Source organism: Oxyura jamaicensis (genome assembly GCF_011077185.1).
Source record: "Oxyura jamaicensis isolate SHBP4307 breed ruddy duck chromosome 5 unlocalized genomic scaffold, BPBGC_Ojam_1.0 oxy5_random_OJ106518, whole genome shotgun sequence".
NCBI classification, from domain to species: domain Eukaryota; kingdom Metazoa; phylum Chordata; class Aves; order Anseriformes; family Anatidae; genus Oxyura; species Oxyura jamaicensis.
In genome coordinates this window covers 63,506-77,772 of record NW_023303969.1, presented here as the reverse complement: position 1 = coordinate 77,772, position 14,267 = coordinate 63,506, and the positions used below count along the sequence as shown (strand labels likewise).

Genomic DNA, 14,267 nt, shown 5'->3' with positions numbered 1-14,267 from the left:
CATTTGGGAAAAGTTTACCTTGGTCAGGTGGAGTGATTGTAATCATCTGTGCTGTAAATTCTTCATCAAAGTATCTTGTGTCTGTTTCAGATGTAACTTGTGGCTTAAACGGAGGTACAAGCTGCAAAAAATAGAAAAATACTGTCTGTTTAGACGTTCTTAAAGTACTGTTTGAAACAGGTACGCTCTGAAGTAGAGTTATAAGCTAGAGTGGCTTTTTGTATGTTTTTGAACATAAAAAAAACCTTAGTCCATAAAAAAATAGTATACAGTAAGGCTAGGTGGGCACATCCTGCTTATTGGTCGTTTAAGGCATTTTGCTGCTAGAATTTAATTGCAGAAAGAAAATCTGACACTCCTAATGTTGCTTCAAGTAATGAATAACATGCATATAAATGTTTAAAATTAATAGCAGATACCGTTTCCCTACCTAATTAGATGTAAATTGTAGGCTGCATCTAGTCTGATTTCCAACTGAGGATGAAAACGCATAAGAATCGTGTTCAGCACTACCAAACTGATCAGCTAGCCTCACACATCATCATAAGGCTGGTAACGTTCCCAAGAAAGCTCAAGCTCCAGAGCTGCCTTCTCCATGCACTCAGAGCATGTGCAGAAGACTGGACCTGCTTGGCAGAATTTAGGACACAGCAGCAGCAACATCAAGCATTGTGCTCCAGGTCCCCCAAAAGTAGTTTCAGATCCACTCTAAACTTAGAAAAACTGGAGTGTTTACAAAAAAAAAGCATGCAGTAACATCCTCCTCTTGTTAGGGCACTGTTTGCATCCTATTCTTGAAACTTGCATGGGCAGAAGGGCGAGAAATCATCCCCGTGCACGCAGGCAAGCGCCGGCAACAGGCGCTCCAGATGGAGCTGAGCTGCTTGGCTGGGGCCGGAGGAGGCGGCAGCCTGGGAAGCGGGGCGGCAGGGCTGGCTGCGCGCAGATGCACAGAGCTGGAACACGGACAGCTTTGGAGGGCAAAGGAGCTGGGATTCAGAGCTCGCTCACCTTCCCCGCTGCACGACAGGCTGGAAGCAGAAGGCAGACACGGCTCCTCGCCCTCCCACAGAGGACACGCATAGTGCTCGGCACTGGGCTGCCGCTCGCCCACCGCTGGGGTTAAACGTGGCCATCTTTTAATAGCACGCGGCCACACCAGGCAACAATTTAGGAGCGTGATTGAGGAAGTGTATGGCTTCCAAGCTGAAACCGCAGGGAGAAGTTTATCTAAGCAAATGGTAAACTGCTCCGGCTGGAATTAAGCCGTGACCCTGAGACTTGTGCTCCTGCTCTGACAGAAATCAGAACGACGCTGACACAAGACAAGCAAACCATCAGCAAACCCTGGGTGTATGAAACATCTCCCCACCTCCAACCTTTCCACCAACTTAGACCTGGAGAATCGTTTGCTTGGCAAGACAGCTAAGAAAATCACTACCTTCAGGCTCCCTATCACTTTTTTTTTTTTGAGAGCACCTGACAGAGCGTTGTCCTGTCTTTCAAACACTACAATACAGCTCCTTCATGTTCAATTTAAAGCCTTTAAGAAGTGTGATCTACACATATGGTGCTATTTCCAAATACAAAGAAACATTCCACAGTTTTAAACCGATCTTTAAAAAATAAGGGACATAAAAATCCTAACTTTACTATAAGCAAGCCAAATTACAGTATACATCCATACTTTTTTTTCTAATTGCTAATTATTCTGTTCCCAAGTATGCCTCAAAGGAGCCTGGAAAATATTCCTGTAAAGAAATAATCAAAAAATAGGTCCTTTATGTCCTGAATTTAAAAAGGAAAAGGAAACAGGATATCCCAAAGCCACCAGTCACTCCGAGCCTCACAGTCCTCCTGAAGCGGGAACGCTGTGCATTATAATGTTAATAACACTATTCTCAAGTCAAATCTGCATATGATGTCTAAAAGCCCCGTTGGGGACGAGTATTATTTCTTTCACATTTTAACTCCATTCCCTTTCTCCTTGCAGCAGCCTGTTCCTTACAGGGAACCTCGGTATGTTTTTGACGAGCTGCGTGCGTGCGGATCCGAAGCTCTCTGCCCTTTTAAGCTAACGGGGGTTTTGGCACCCGCCACGCTCCCAGTTGCTGTAGCTCGCTGTGCGCAGCACAGAGTGATTTAGGACTCGGGCACTGCAGCAGACACCTGAACTGCGCACGTCAGAAGGACTGGGAGCGGCAGCCCTAAGTCTCAAGGCGTGTGTAACGGGCAAGCGCTGCCTCTGTCGTTTTTTCCTTTTATTTTAGGATCTGTTAAAAGCAATTTGAGAGAGATTATGATGCACCCACAAGACAAAATTCTTTTCCTGGCTGTCAAATTCAGAACATGAAGCTGGAAACAGAGGGGAAGCCGCAGAAAGCTATAATGCTGGCTTTACCAAGCAAATATGGTGCTTTACTGAAAAGCTGTCAGCGCAAGAGCTCTGCAGTTCAACTGGCAGAGAGGTGCCACCTGTAGCCTCCCACTGCTGCAGACCAGCTTGACACCCGCAGGCTTATGTTGGTTTAAGAGGCAAAAAAGACAAGGCAAAAACAACACGTGATTAAAATCTCATTGTGTACGTTTCAATTGAATGTGGGCAAAAGACTGCAAATTAAATTGCACCTTTCTTTATAGCAGAGACAAATCGCAACACTTTTCCAGGCTGGCCTAATGAATATTTTCAATTCCTGGGACAGCCCCGGTTATTCAGAACTGCTCGTAATTCACAGCTACACTACGTTTCCAAAAAGCCTAATTACAAAGTAAGTGTTCTTGATTACCCCAAGCCCATGCTCACAAACACGTCCGCTGTTATCTGGAGGTAGCGGGTAACCAAGCTTAGCACACGAACACCTCTGGGCAGCTGACAAAATCCTGATTTTTTCCATGACACCGCACTTCAGGTAAATACAGCAAGATCCTCCTCGGACCACCCAGAACTCCGGCAGCAATTACTCACAGGCTTTCTGAAATATCTTCATTGACACAGCATGGTTATTTCTACGATAGCTAACAGTTTACATCCGATCACAGGTGCACCTAACGGGACAGGAGCAAAACCAGAATCTGGCCTCCCTGTATAGGCCAAAGGCAGAAGCAGGCTCACTTAGCATGCTATTTTCTCCAAAATGCTCAACATTTGCAATTTCCTGGTAATTTCCACAGCAATCTGAGTCAGTACTACAGTGGGATATTTTATGAAGGCTTCCTCAATCACACAGATAAATAAGTTGCCTCCGGCTTGTGTGATTTCTCCTCCATTCAGGGAAGCAGGACTACCATCATACTGTTAGCAAGTAACCACGGAAAATACCTGAACCCTGTTACCAACTTTTAACCTTAAACTAAATACCTGGGGGTTTTGCAGTGTGCCAGCTGGGTGAAAAAGGGGATAACCCATGGCTTAGAACAGTAATTCAGATATACTTTTTACATTATATTGGAAGAAGTCCTCACAATTCCCTCCTGCCCATATCTACCTCCTGGCTGCATGCAGCTCTCTCTGAAGGGATACTTTGAAAGGACGGAGGTCTAAATGCTACATACGCTTTCAGGGCACAAAAAGCCATTTTCTCATTTTTCACTTTCCTTTAGCCATACAAATCTGTGAAGGAGTGACCAAGAAGGAAACAGAGAACTCTCAGTAATAGGAAAGCACCGGACAGTTCTTCCACCGCAATACGGAAAGCTGTGGCATTGTTCTGACTTCTAAGTCAACGAAATCTGTGCTGTATTAGTTTTAGGAAAAATTCAAAACTCATTTTCTGCTATGTTTCTTACCTGCTTCCAGCAACTGGAGGGAGAACTAAACTGTTCTTAGAGATTAAACTAAATCAGGTACCATATGGGGGTGCAGGGGGAAGGAAGGAAATGAGGGAAGGCTGAGATCACAGTGTCAGTAGGTGGGAGCCTTGAATCACCAGACCCAAGCTTTGGTTAGCTGCACTTCGTGTGAGTGCTATGCAGAACGTGGCTGGTGAGAATCAAATGGGAGAGGAACACAGCAGGACCCCCTGAAAGCACCAAGACATCTTGGAGGAGTGCGTGAAGTTACCTGTGAATGAAGGGACAGAGCGACAGAGACAACTGGTGTCACTCGTGCTAAAGGGACAGGTCTCTCCCATCTCAGTCTCTCTCGTTGGAATGCCTACAAACTCAGCGGGTCTCAAGGAAAACTGATGCAAAACACCACCAAGTGCAGCCACTTCACATCAATGACCAAAAATATATGTATGCTAGGTTTGACTTGATGCATAGGCCTTCGCTTCCTTTTGCCTGCTGAATTCAGTCGTATTTCACCATTCAAGACAGGAAAAACAGAGGGAACAAGCAGTGTTCCACTTCTGCTTCTAGAAAGTTTTACTTCCAGGTGCTCAGGAACCAACAGTACCTAACTTTTGGGCCCCATAAATCACAAGGGATACATCATTTGATAGCAAAAAATGGCAACAAGTACTCACAGGAAATGTCACTTCAAAAACTTATATGCTGTCTACACTTGGAAGCAATTTTGGCTACATCCTATTTATTCAGTGACAGAAGCAAGTATCTTGTTGAGAGACACTCCTCACTGGGGGAAAGAAATGCTTTTGTTCAGAAGTAATCCAGCCACAGTTTAAGAAGCAAGAATCAATTTAGCCTTGATAAAACAACTGCAAACCTCTTCCATGTCGAGCTTCTGTACACCTTACCAAGGGCAACAAAATCTGAACCATTCAGGATACCGACAGCTGTAATTCACCTTGGGAGAACAGTTGTTTAAGTACCTTTTTCTCGTATACGTCTTGCCAAACAATGCCAGCAAAGAATTTGTGTTGCATAATCTCCTTTGCATCATCAGGACCACCACCTAACCTGTTTGGGGCAAAATAAATAAATCAGTGTTTGAGTACAGTTATTTTTCTCATACAGTTTTTATGAAATGGTACCAAAGAAATTCTGAGTTCACATAATACATTTTGGAGCATCTGGCATTTGCTTCACTCTTGGTTTTTGTGCAAGGGCTGTAGGATACTCTACACTTCAGATCACAACATTGCTCTTCTAAAAGATTTGAAAACATACTAAGATATCTTAGCATGCAACCAAAGTTTCTCTTTAACAAACAAAAATCACAGTTCAAAAGATCTGCCTTCAGAGGGGATGCTGTCCTACAGCCCTGAGCAGATGCAGCGAATAAAAGGTCTGAGCAACCCGTCTCTTTCTCCTTTCTAAATTGACAAGCAACTACCCTTTATAATTTTCAAGAGCAGAGCGATGGCGGCAGTAAAACTGAATTTGATTTTGAAACATAAGAGAGGCAAGGATTCTGAAGACGAACTGATTTATGCCATCTGATTTAAATTTCCATTAAAGAAAACAGTTGACAACTGCAGTGATAATATCACGTTGTATGCAAATCTTTCCTCCTCCTCAGCTTCAAGGAAGCACAAAGGGTGTTTTATTGACTTAAAGGTATATCAAGATAAAGCACTTTTATTCCAAAATAAAACTGTCCACACAGCTTATAGATGCAATCAGTTCAGTTGCAGTCTCGGGCTAACAGATGCTTAAATTCTGCTGTGGAGGTTAAAGTGTTCTCTGAAAGACTGAACCGCATCTGCACGCGAAGACATGCGCTGGGAAAACCAACCACACACTGAGTAATCAGCAGGAGACTCACTTCAGGTTACAAGGTTAAGAGACTCTCAGGCTTTTAAATGCAAAAAGCGCTGCCACGTTCATCCAGGCTGACCTCTAGTATCTGCAAGCCCCCGATTCCTGCTGCATCACCCCGATGCCACTGGGGAACTGGGAAGTTACCCCTTATTTTAAAGAACAGCTCTGAGCGACCTAGGCTGTAACTACACTGCTAAAGGAAAAGGGGCAAGGTCTGTTCTCTGGACCTGCAGCCAAACTGCCCAAACATTCACCCATGCTGCACAGCAGCCGGCCCCGCATCCCCCCATACGTTATTTTTTGGGGGTGGAGGTCAGGGGTGCAGTTCACCATGTCAGAATAATGTGAAGGCTGTGCTGCAGCCCACTGACGTGGTATTTTTTAGCGCATGCTCTGGGGCGTAGCTCGATGCCACAGTGCAATGGCACAGCGTGGTGTGACTGCCTGGGGTGGAAGGAATCAAACAAGGTCATGTCCAGGCTGCCACTGGGGAACGGATGCTGGTGTGGGCAATGCTCTCAGCCACGTCTGTGCACTCTGCAGAGAGAAGAAGCTGGCTGAGGCCACAACTGCACCAGAGGTGACAGATGGCAGAGGTGACAGGCAGTTCAGCAGCCATGCTTGCCTCCTGGCCCTGTTTTATTTAGTACCACAGTAGTAACCCAAGAGGTTTGCTCGTTCCTGTTCCTCCAGGACACCTGCAGTGGAACAGGAGACAGACCCCAGGCTTCATGTCACGATGCAGGGGACACTCTCCCACCCCAAGTAAACGCTGAGACCAAGCCTAAGTCCAGCCTAGAGCCTCCTGGGCCAAACCAAGTGGACAATGGCTCTCCCGTCTGCTTGACAGCATGGTGTACAGCTGCCAAGCCACCTGGAACAGAGACAAACTCCAGGGTAGCCTGGGAACAGAGACAAACTCTGTGAGTAATCATCTCTCGGCTGGTTCCCTGCAGGTCCAGAGGCTCTGCCAAGTCTGTATCAGGCTCCTCGCTGCTTCCCCGGTGCAGATGAGGATGGCCAGCGAAGAAGAGGGTGGAGTTGATCAGTTCTATCCTCTTTACTCACAGATGTCAGCAGGCTGTACTCCAGCATCAAAGTTCGGGAGTTATGAAGTGACTAGAAGCTACAAAGAACCTAAATACTGTTTTGCACAAGTATGCAGAACGGCTGGCTGATTGCAGCCATACACAAGTGCTTTGGAGAATACATTATCTATTACGAGCCTTTGTTCCATGAAGGGCAAATACATACTCAGGGAAATGCCAACAGAAACCCCAGATGTTTTACTTACCTTTTAAAAATCTATACTATTAAACAAATTCATTCCAACTGAATGGAAAAACAATAAAAAACCCATGTTTTGGATAGGAACTTAGTCCAAAACATATTTGTGGCTTTTACAGCTATCATGAAAAGACCGTTTCAAGGTGAACAACATTACGTCAGCACCTAATGCAAAAAGCATGCTTAAAGAAACACTGAGAACTGAAAGAGCAGTGAGTTTGTCTCTCGTAAGGACATGCAACAACCAAAAACAAATACAGCATGAACAAAAGTCTTGAAAAAGACTCCTGTGCAATGAAGGTAAATTTTATGCATGTAAGTCTTCAAACAGAACCAAAAATAGTAGAAATAGCAGTTAAAAATAAAAGTCCACTGAGGATTACAGTATACAAGGAAACATAACAGGAAGTGTAGAGGGTGAAAAGCATTTTAAAAAAATCTGTCTTAACTGGTCTCCTTAAAATATACCTGCTGAACATTGCTGGTTATTCATTAAGCTTCCATCCAAGTTTGAGAACTTTAGCTTTTGTGTTTCAGTTAAGTCCCAAGGAGAAAAATTACCACTAAAAGCACCATTAATATTAAGCTCATACCACTTCCACACTTTTAATTTTTATGAAACTGTGTGTTGCTTGCAAGTTACTGTGATCATTTCATCGTAAGCTCCCATGCTCTGCAAGCCAAGGGCAATCAGCTATAATACTATAATCATCTGCAAAAATGTTTTAAAATATGTACCCTATATGTGTATATATATATATAAATATGTATTTTATATATACAAAATAAAAATATATTGTGTGCACAGTGGAAACATTATCATCCCAGACCAGACAATTGCAATTAGCAAATCGCAGCAAAAACATTGTTTCTGTCCTTGTCCCTGTAAAGGTAAGCAGCACGCAGCACCCAGCGGTCCATTCCTGGTTCTTTAAAAAGAAACCCACAAACTTCTACAGTGAAAAAGTTTCTACCCTAAGGGCAGCAAGGCTTCAACACAAAGCAAAAGCCGCCTTCACTCTGACCTGCTCTGACCATCCTGCTCTGGTGCTGCACCATTTCAGGAGCCACAAAAAGATTGTGACTGTGAATCCTCACGTGAAGACGGCCGTACTTCTGCATTACAGGTTTCTGGTGTTCACAGATTCTCATGTGCACCATCCTCAGATGGAAACAGTCGGCTTATGGCTCCACATTTGGGCTGCTGTTTTGTTTTCACATGAGTTCTCTTACTGCACCCCCAACCCCAGAAGTGGTTCTTTAACAGGGTAAATACACCCACTGGGCTCAGGAAAATCAGCCCAGCAAAAGCTGTTTGTGTTCAGCTGGCTGGAGCACACGTGCTTATTTCCCCTCCTCTGACACAGCCAGGAAGGTGACGGTAACGTACTGTGTTATGGTCCTTGCCCTGGGAGCCCTGCAGCAGTCAGCCAGGTGCGAGCATTTAGGACCTGCACCTACATCGCTTCCCTGTGGCCACTGCTGGCTCTCCAACAGCAGTTTGTAACTCCCAACGCAGGAGGAAAAGGCCACGAATACGCAGTCTTTGGGGGCTTTCCTGTTCAGAGGTGAAGAGTTTGGAAAGCAGCTCCCAGCCCTGTGCTGAGCCTCACATCCCCACCCCTTCCCCAGCCACACGTGTGTGACACGGACGGGGCCCATCCAGCTCCCACCCCCAGCACTGGTAGGCAACCACAAAGCTGTCACGTTTGAGGAAGCTGAGGCTTGGGAAGTTTCCACATCACTGATTTCTAGAAATCTGGAGGGGAAAAAGAGAGTTGCCTTTGATGTTTTCCTCAGCCTTGGATCAGATTTCTTATGGGTGAGCTGCTCGAGTGTGCCCCAGCTCACGTCCAAACTGGGTCTGGACAACCTGGTACTGAAGTGATTTACACCAACACCATCACATCCAACAGCCCAACCTCAGTGTCCCTTATCGGCACCTGGTGAGTTGTGAGGACTCGATGAGGATCTGCAGCATAAGAGACAGCCAGGACACTGCAGTGTCCGAGCTCTGGATGCCCACAAGGCTGAAGGCTGCTGCACAAGAGGCCCAGCTATTTGAGAAGCACAACACAGCACAAGCAGGCAGCCTCCTGCCCGCCCCAGCCAGCCGGGACTTCCCCCGGTCCCTGCAGCCCTACAGTTGTCACCTCCACCTCCTCCAACCCCAGCAGCAGGGGCTGCAGGCCTTGCTGGGCCAGAGGGCAGGTTCACTCCAGTTGTCAGTCCTTCACGTAGCAGAGCATGACAGAGCGAGCAGACACACCTCAACTTCAAATCATTGCCTTCCACGAGGAAAAAAGTTTGGGTTTCATGCAGGTGGAGGCTTGACTGACCCTGCTCTTTCTGAACACCTGCAGCCAATTTGCTCTCAGGTTGTAGGAAGAGCCACCACCACTAACATGAACAAAGTGCTGGATCTCCGCATCGCTGCAGGGACCGATCACCAGTTACCAGAGACCAGCCTCAGCCCTCCAAAGCCAAGCAACAGCTACAACTCCGTGCAGTCATCAGACCTTCCAACGGGAGTTGTGAAATGCTGCATCTTCTTCCTCTCGCTCGTCCTGCATGGTAAGGTCCCACGGCATCATCAGCGAAAGAAGCAAACGAAGCAGCCCGTGACAAACCCATCTGAAAGAGGCTCAGCTCCAGAGGCCAGCCTGCCCCAGGGCAGGGAGCACCACGGCATGCCGTGGGGACAGACACGATCAAAATTCAGAGAAAGCAGTGTTGGACTTCCCTCTGGTTTAAACCCTGCCAAGATTCAGCACTTGTGAGATCCTCTTTGCTGGTCACATACACAGCCACCCACCTGAACTCAGCCCCTTGCAGGGAGCCCTCCGAGCCATGCCCACCTTCACAAGTCAGAGTCGCCAGAGAAAGAATAATAAAAAATTAGGGGGAAAAATACTCTTTTATGTCTAGAAATATGCTGTGATTACCCCCTTCCGCTTGATGTATGTCACCAAGCAGCAAAGGAGAATTGCAGGCCACATTAAAAGGAGATGTTTGTAGAATAGATTTTTTTCCTTCTTAGGAAAATTAAGGCTCACGTTACAAGATTAATAAACTTATATCAATCCCAAAAGAAACTTCAAAATTCCTTTTCCCTTACAAAATAGATTTCCTACATATGACCAAATTTAGAAAAGAGCCATGATTAAAAGCAGAATGCGATTTATTGTTCTTCATACTTCCCCCGTATGCCTGGGAGTTGCAGCTGAGCTGGCATTACTGAAAGCAGACTGCAAACGCTGCTCCCGTGCATCTAGCTCACGTACGGCAGCTAACTGTAAGGTTTAAATCACCAACCCAGACCACGATTCACTAGCTCCTTGATAATTAATTTACACTTTATATATCAACTTCTTTTGGGAGGGGGGAATTTTACTGGACAGGAGACTGAGTTTCATTTTCCTCAAGCTGCTGCCTCTCCCCTCCGTCCCACTCTCACATCCACCAGCAGTAACAAAATGCTGCCAATGTTTTCTGCCACAGGCATCACAGTGACACCAACTTTTGTCAACCCCTGGGCTTTGGTGAGGAGGGGATTTTGGGGGAAGAGTTGTGTAACCCAGCAGAACGTCATCAACAGGGTGATGTTCACTGGCCTATTGCGCATCATCTAACTTTTCACTGAATGTATTTTTGTGGCTATCTGGCTGGTTTTCTTTAGCGTGGCTCCATGATCTCACTATGAGTCAATGACCAAGTAACCCAGGCGCCCACCCGAGCACACAGACCACACTGTGAGAGCAGCTGACAATAAACCCCATAAAACTACAACAAGGGTGGGACTCGGGACTTCCACCCCCAGCGCCTCCAGCTCGGTTCTCCGTACTGCCTGAAAACACCACGCAGAGCAGTGGATTTGCAGAATCCACAGTTAAAAAGTTGGGTGCGGAGTGGCTGGGGAGAAACTAGTATTTAAGAACGGCCCACAGTCCAAAAAGCTTGGGAGGCACCAGTGTAATTAGCAAGCTGCAGGCATGTGTGCAGGCTTGTCTAGCCTATAGTTATTTCTATCAGCAGCATGAAAATCATCTGTCCAACAGATCAGAGCATCGCTAGTTCCAAGCCTGCTGAAGATACATGTGAAGAAGTGGCTATTTGTATAAAATGAGCATATTGTGGAGTAATTATTGGCATTGGAAAAACCTTGTAATTAGAAACAAGTGGGCGTTCTTTGTTTGTAAACAAATTGCATTTTGGTTCATCAGAGATGCTCCTTTAAGAACAAATTACAGCAGATGCTGCTTGTGTTTCCAGTGATTGAAAGGCCCCACCTGAATAAGCTACAAGAGGGTCACAATTCTATTTAACCCAGCACTTTCCTGGACAGGAATCCTCTTGGCACGGGCTGCAGCCACATTTGCAGAGCACAGTGCCCAGGGGGCTGCTAATCTATCACACAACCTTTTCCTGGAGGCCCCACCGGAGCCCCTGCCTGCTCCAGGGGGGGCGGGCTGCTGTTGACACCTAGCACAAGGCTGGCCACCTTCCTGATACAGCTGCTCCTGGTTCCCCATGTCACGGCTGAGTTGAACACTCCTCTAGTACAAATGGAGGGTTTGCACCACGAAACCCCTCCGCAGGATTTTCTGTCAAGAGCAGTGATGGGAATAATCCACTTGGATGATAAAAACCTTTGCTCTAAGTATCCACTTACTGGCAAAGAACCGTTTTCGTGCTATGTGCATGTGCACATACAGACAGAACACACCAGAAAGCAAACTGAAATACTCTACGTACACCTCACATGAAAAGTCTCCTAGCTGGGGCCTATTTATGGTGGAAAGGTTCAGGACAGGAGACTAGGGGCAGAGTCACAACTTTTGTTTGTTTAAAAATGTCTGGGTTGACAAGAGGGCAGGTTCTTAAACCGATGTTTACTTTGGTGCAAAGGTCAACATCCTTTTTGGATCTTGTTCTATTTTTTGTTAGATAGCCATTATAGGATTGTTTTTTTGTTGAAGTTGTTAAGTCAAAGGTTCTTTTTAAATAATAAAGAATAGCAAAAAAGCAAAAGGAGGAAATGGGAAAAGTAGATCAATCATGGTATAAACTCCACCACCATCATGGCAGAAACACCACTACCTGCCATCCAGAAAAGGATGATAAATCAATGGCACAGATTTCACAGAAAATTCAGAAAGCTTACAGCAAGCAGCCTGAACTTGGATAGAAGGCAAGAACGTTCACTGTAGAGCTTATAACCCACAGCAGCCATCACGTTAATTATGATCGAAAGCAAGGTTAACTTGCATTGTTCCGGGCTGTAGTTTTGTGTGAATGGCAGCCATCATATGCCAAAGCTCAGCCTCCTGATCACCAAAATCACTTCATGTTGCTATCTGCAGGGTCAGCTTGTTTCAAAAGGTAAGACAAAAACAAATAGTTTCATTTACGGCATCTCAGCTATTCTTGGTGGATGCTAGTTGTGACCTGATTAGAAACAGAACTACAATTTCATCCAAAATATCTTCCTCAACTTTAAATAAAGACTGCCGTGCGTGCACTCAATAGCCCTTTGTGCAGTATCCTCTTCAGTTGTTTCTGAAAGATGGCAATACAGATCTTAAATGGCAGCACACGAGGTCACTTTTATGTCACTTGGCTTGAGGATGGTTCCCTTTCACAGACACGCCTCTGAACAGCACAATTGCTATCTTTTTTGTGAAGGCTTTAACAAATATTTTTTTTGATTTCTCCTTATTTGGTATTTCTGAGGGCACAGGCATTTCAAATTGCAATTATTAAGCAACAACCTCACCTTTGCTTCGGATCTTTCTTCAGCAAACCTGACAAGAGAGATTTTGCTTCAGGTGACAAAGTGCGTGGAAATCTAATCTCCTCCATAAGGATGAGTTCAAAGAGCTTTTCATGGTCCTGGTTGTAGAAAGGGAGCCGGCCACACATCATTTCATACATCACCACGCCGAGGCCCCACCAGTCCACTGCACGACCATAGTCATTGTCTTCCAGCACCTGCAGAAAGGCAGAGAGAAGGCTTTAGAAGGCATTCCTAAATCAGCAATGAACACAGAACTCAAGAGGCAAGGTTTACACCAAAAATTTCATGGTTTTGCATTTCACAGATGAGTTTACCAGCACAGAGTATCTGCAGAAGGTCTCGAAAACAACTGGCACTGACGGTCACTGATCAAAAGAGAGCATTTTAGGTAAGCAAGAGAGGGAAAAGGATGAAGTGTTATGATATGGCAGATTCCTTCTCTTCCTCCAAGCCTCCCCTTCCCATTAAGCCCACCGTAAGCACAACCTTTGAAAGCCCAAAGGCTGAGGTCTGTTCTCACATTACACAGCCAGCTGCTAAATTCTCACGTATCATAGACTGTTCCAAATGGGATCCCATTAAGAGAAAAAAAAAGCCACCAAGGAGCCATTCTGGGGAGAAAAGACAAGACAGCCAGGCTATTACTTACTATTCCTTCAGAAGCAACAAACTGAACAGCACAATCCTCTCCATACTCACTTGCCTCTACCCAAAGGGTATGTCACAGACCACACAGCATGCTAAATGACTAATTCGTATTAAACACAGAGCCAGATCTCCACTCCTAGCACTTGACTAGCTGCAAGGCTGTGAAATGGCAGCCAGGCTGTCTTGAAATACTTCCCTTCCTCCCCTCCAGAGGGGAACACTTGCACACCAGCTCCAACACTTTGGGGTTGCACTTTCTAAGCAGAATGTGTTGGGGGGCAAACTGCTTCCAGCTCTCAGCAGACAGGGTGCAGCACAGGACATTTTGCCTTCCTCCTGGGCATTTGCACCTAGCAAATCGCCAGTTTGTGCACAGACTCAGGACCCAGCAGTGCCCTTTCTCCCTCCTGCTTGCTCCACAGAAGTGCTCTCGTGTTTTATTTCTTGTCTTCTCCATCAAAGGCTTTGTTGAGGAGGTAGGAGTGTTTCGTGGCTCGTGGAGTAGATGTTACAAGGACTTCTCTAGACTTTATGTCTCCTAAGCAGTTGTCTGTAGCTGACACCGACAGTCTCATATTCCAGACCCTGTGCTCAGGTTTTAGTTGTCATCTTTAGTCTTTTCACAGGTCTGCACTAACAGCTTAGTATTGCCAAGAGTAAAAACCACCAGCACCCTTCCTTGTAGCAATGTAAAGCTCACGCAGCCACCGTGCACCAACTCACCCTGTGCTCAAAAGGGTGAAAGAGACAACTGAAATCGACAGCTTTCCCTTTAACAAAACCAGGATCCAAACCTCCAACATTCAGAAAGCACACAGAAAAGCAGTGGAGACACTCCACAACAACCCTTTGCGCTCTGCCTCTCTGTATT

The 14,267-nt window shown here is 45.7% G+C and overlaps 1 protein-coding gene across 1 annotated transcript in view; it reads right to left on the bottom strand.

Annotated features, from left to right (window-relative positions):
• Positions 1 to 14,267, bottom strand: part of LOC118157413 (RAC-alpha serine/threonine-protein kinase) — a 72,606-nt gene that overhangs the window by 2,247 nt on the left and 56,092 nt on the right. The window contains exons 11-13 of the mRNA XM_035311723.1: positions 12,728 to 12,942; positions 4,773 to 4,860; positions 19 to 121 (exon numbers count right to left, since the gene is read on the bottom strand). Of these exons, the coding sequence (XP_035167614.1) occupies positions 19 to 121; positions 4,773 to 4,860; positions 12,728 to 12,942 (406 nt within the window). The remainder of the gene's footprint in view (positions 1 to 18; positions 122 to 4,772; positions 4,861 to 12,727; positions 12,943 to 14,267) is intronic.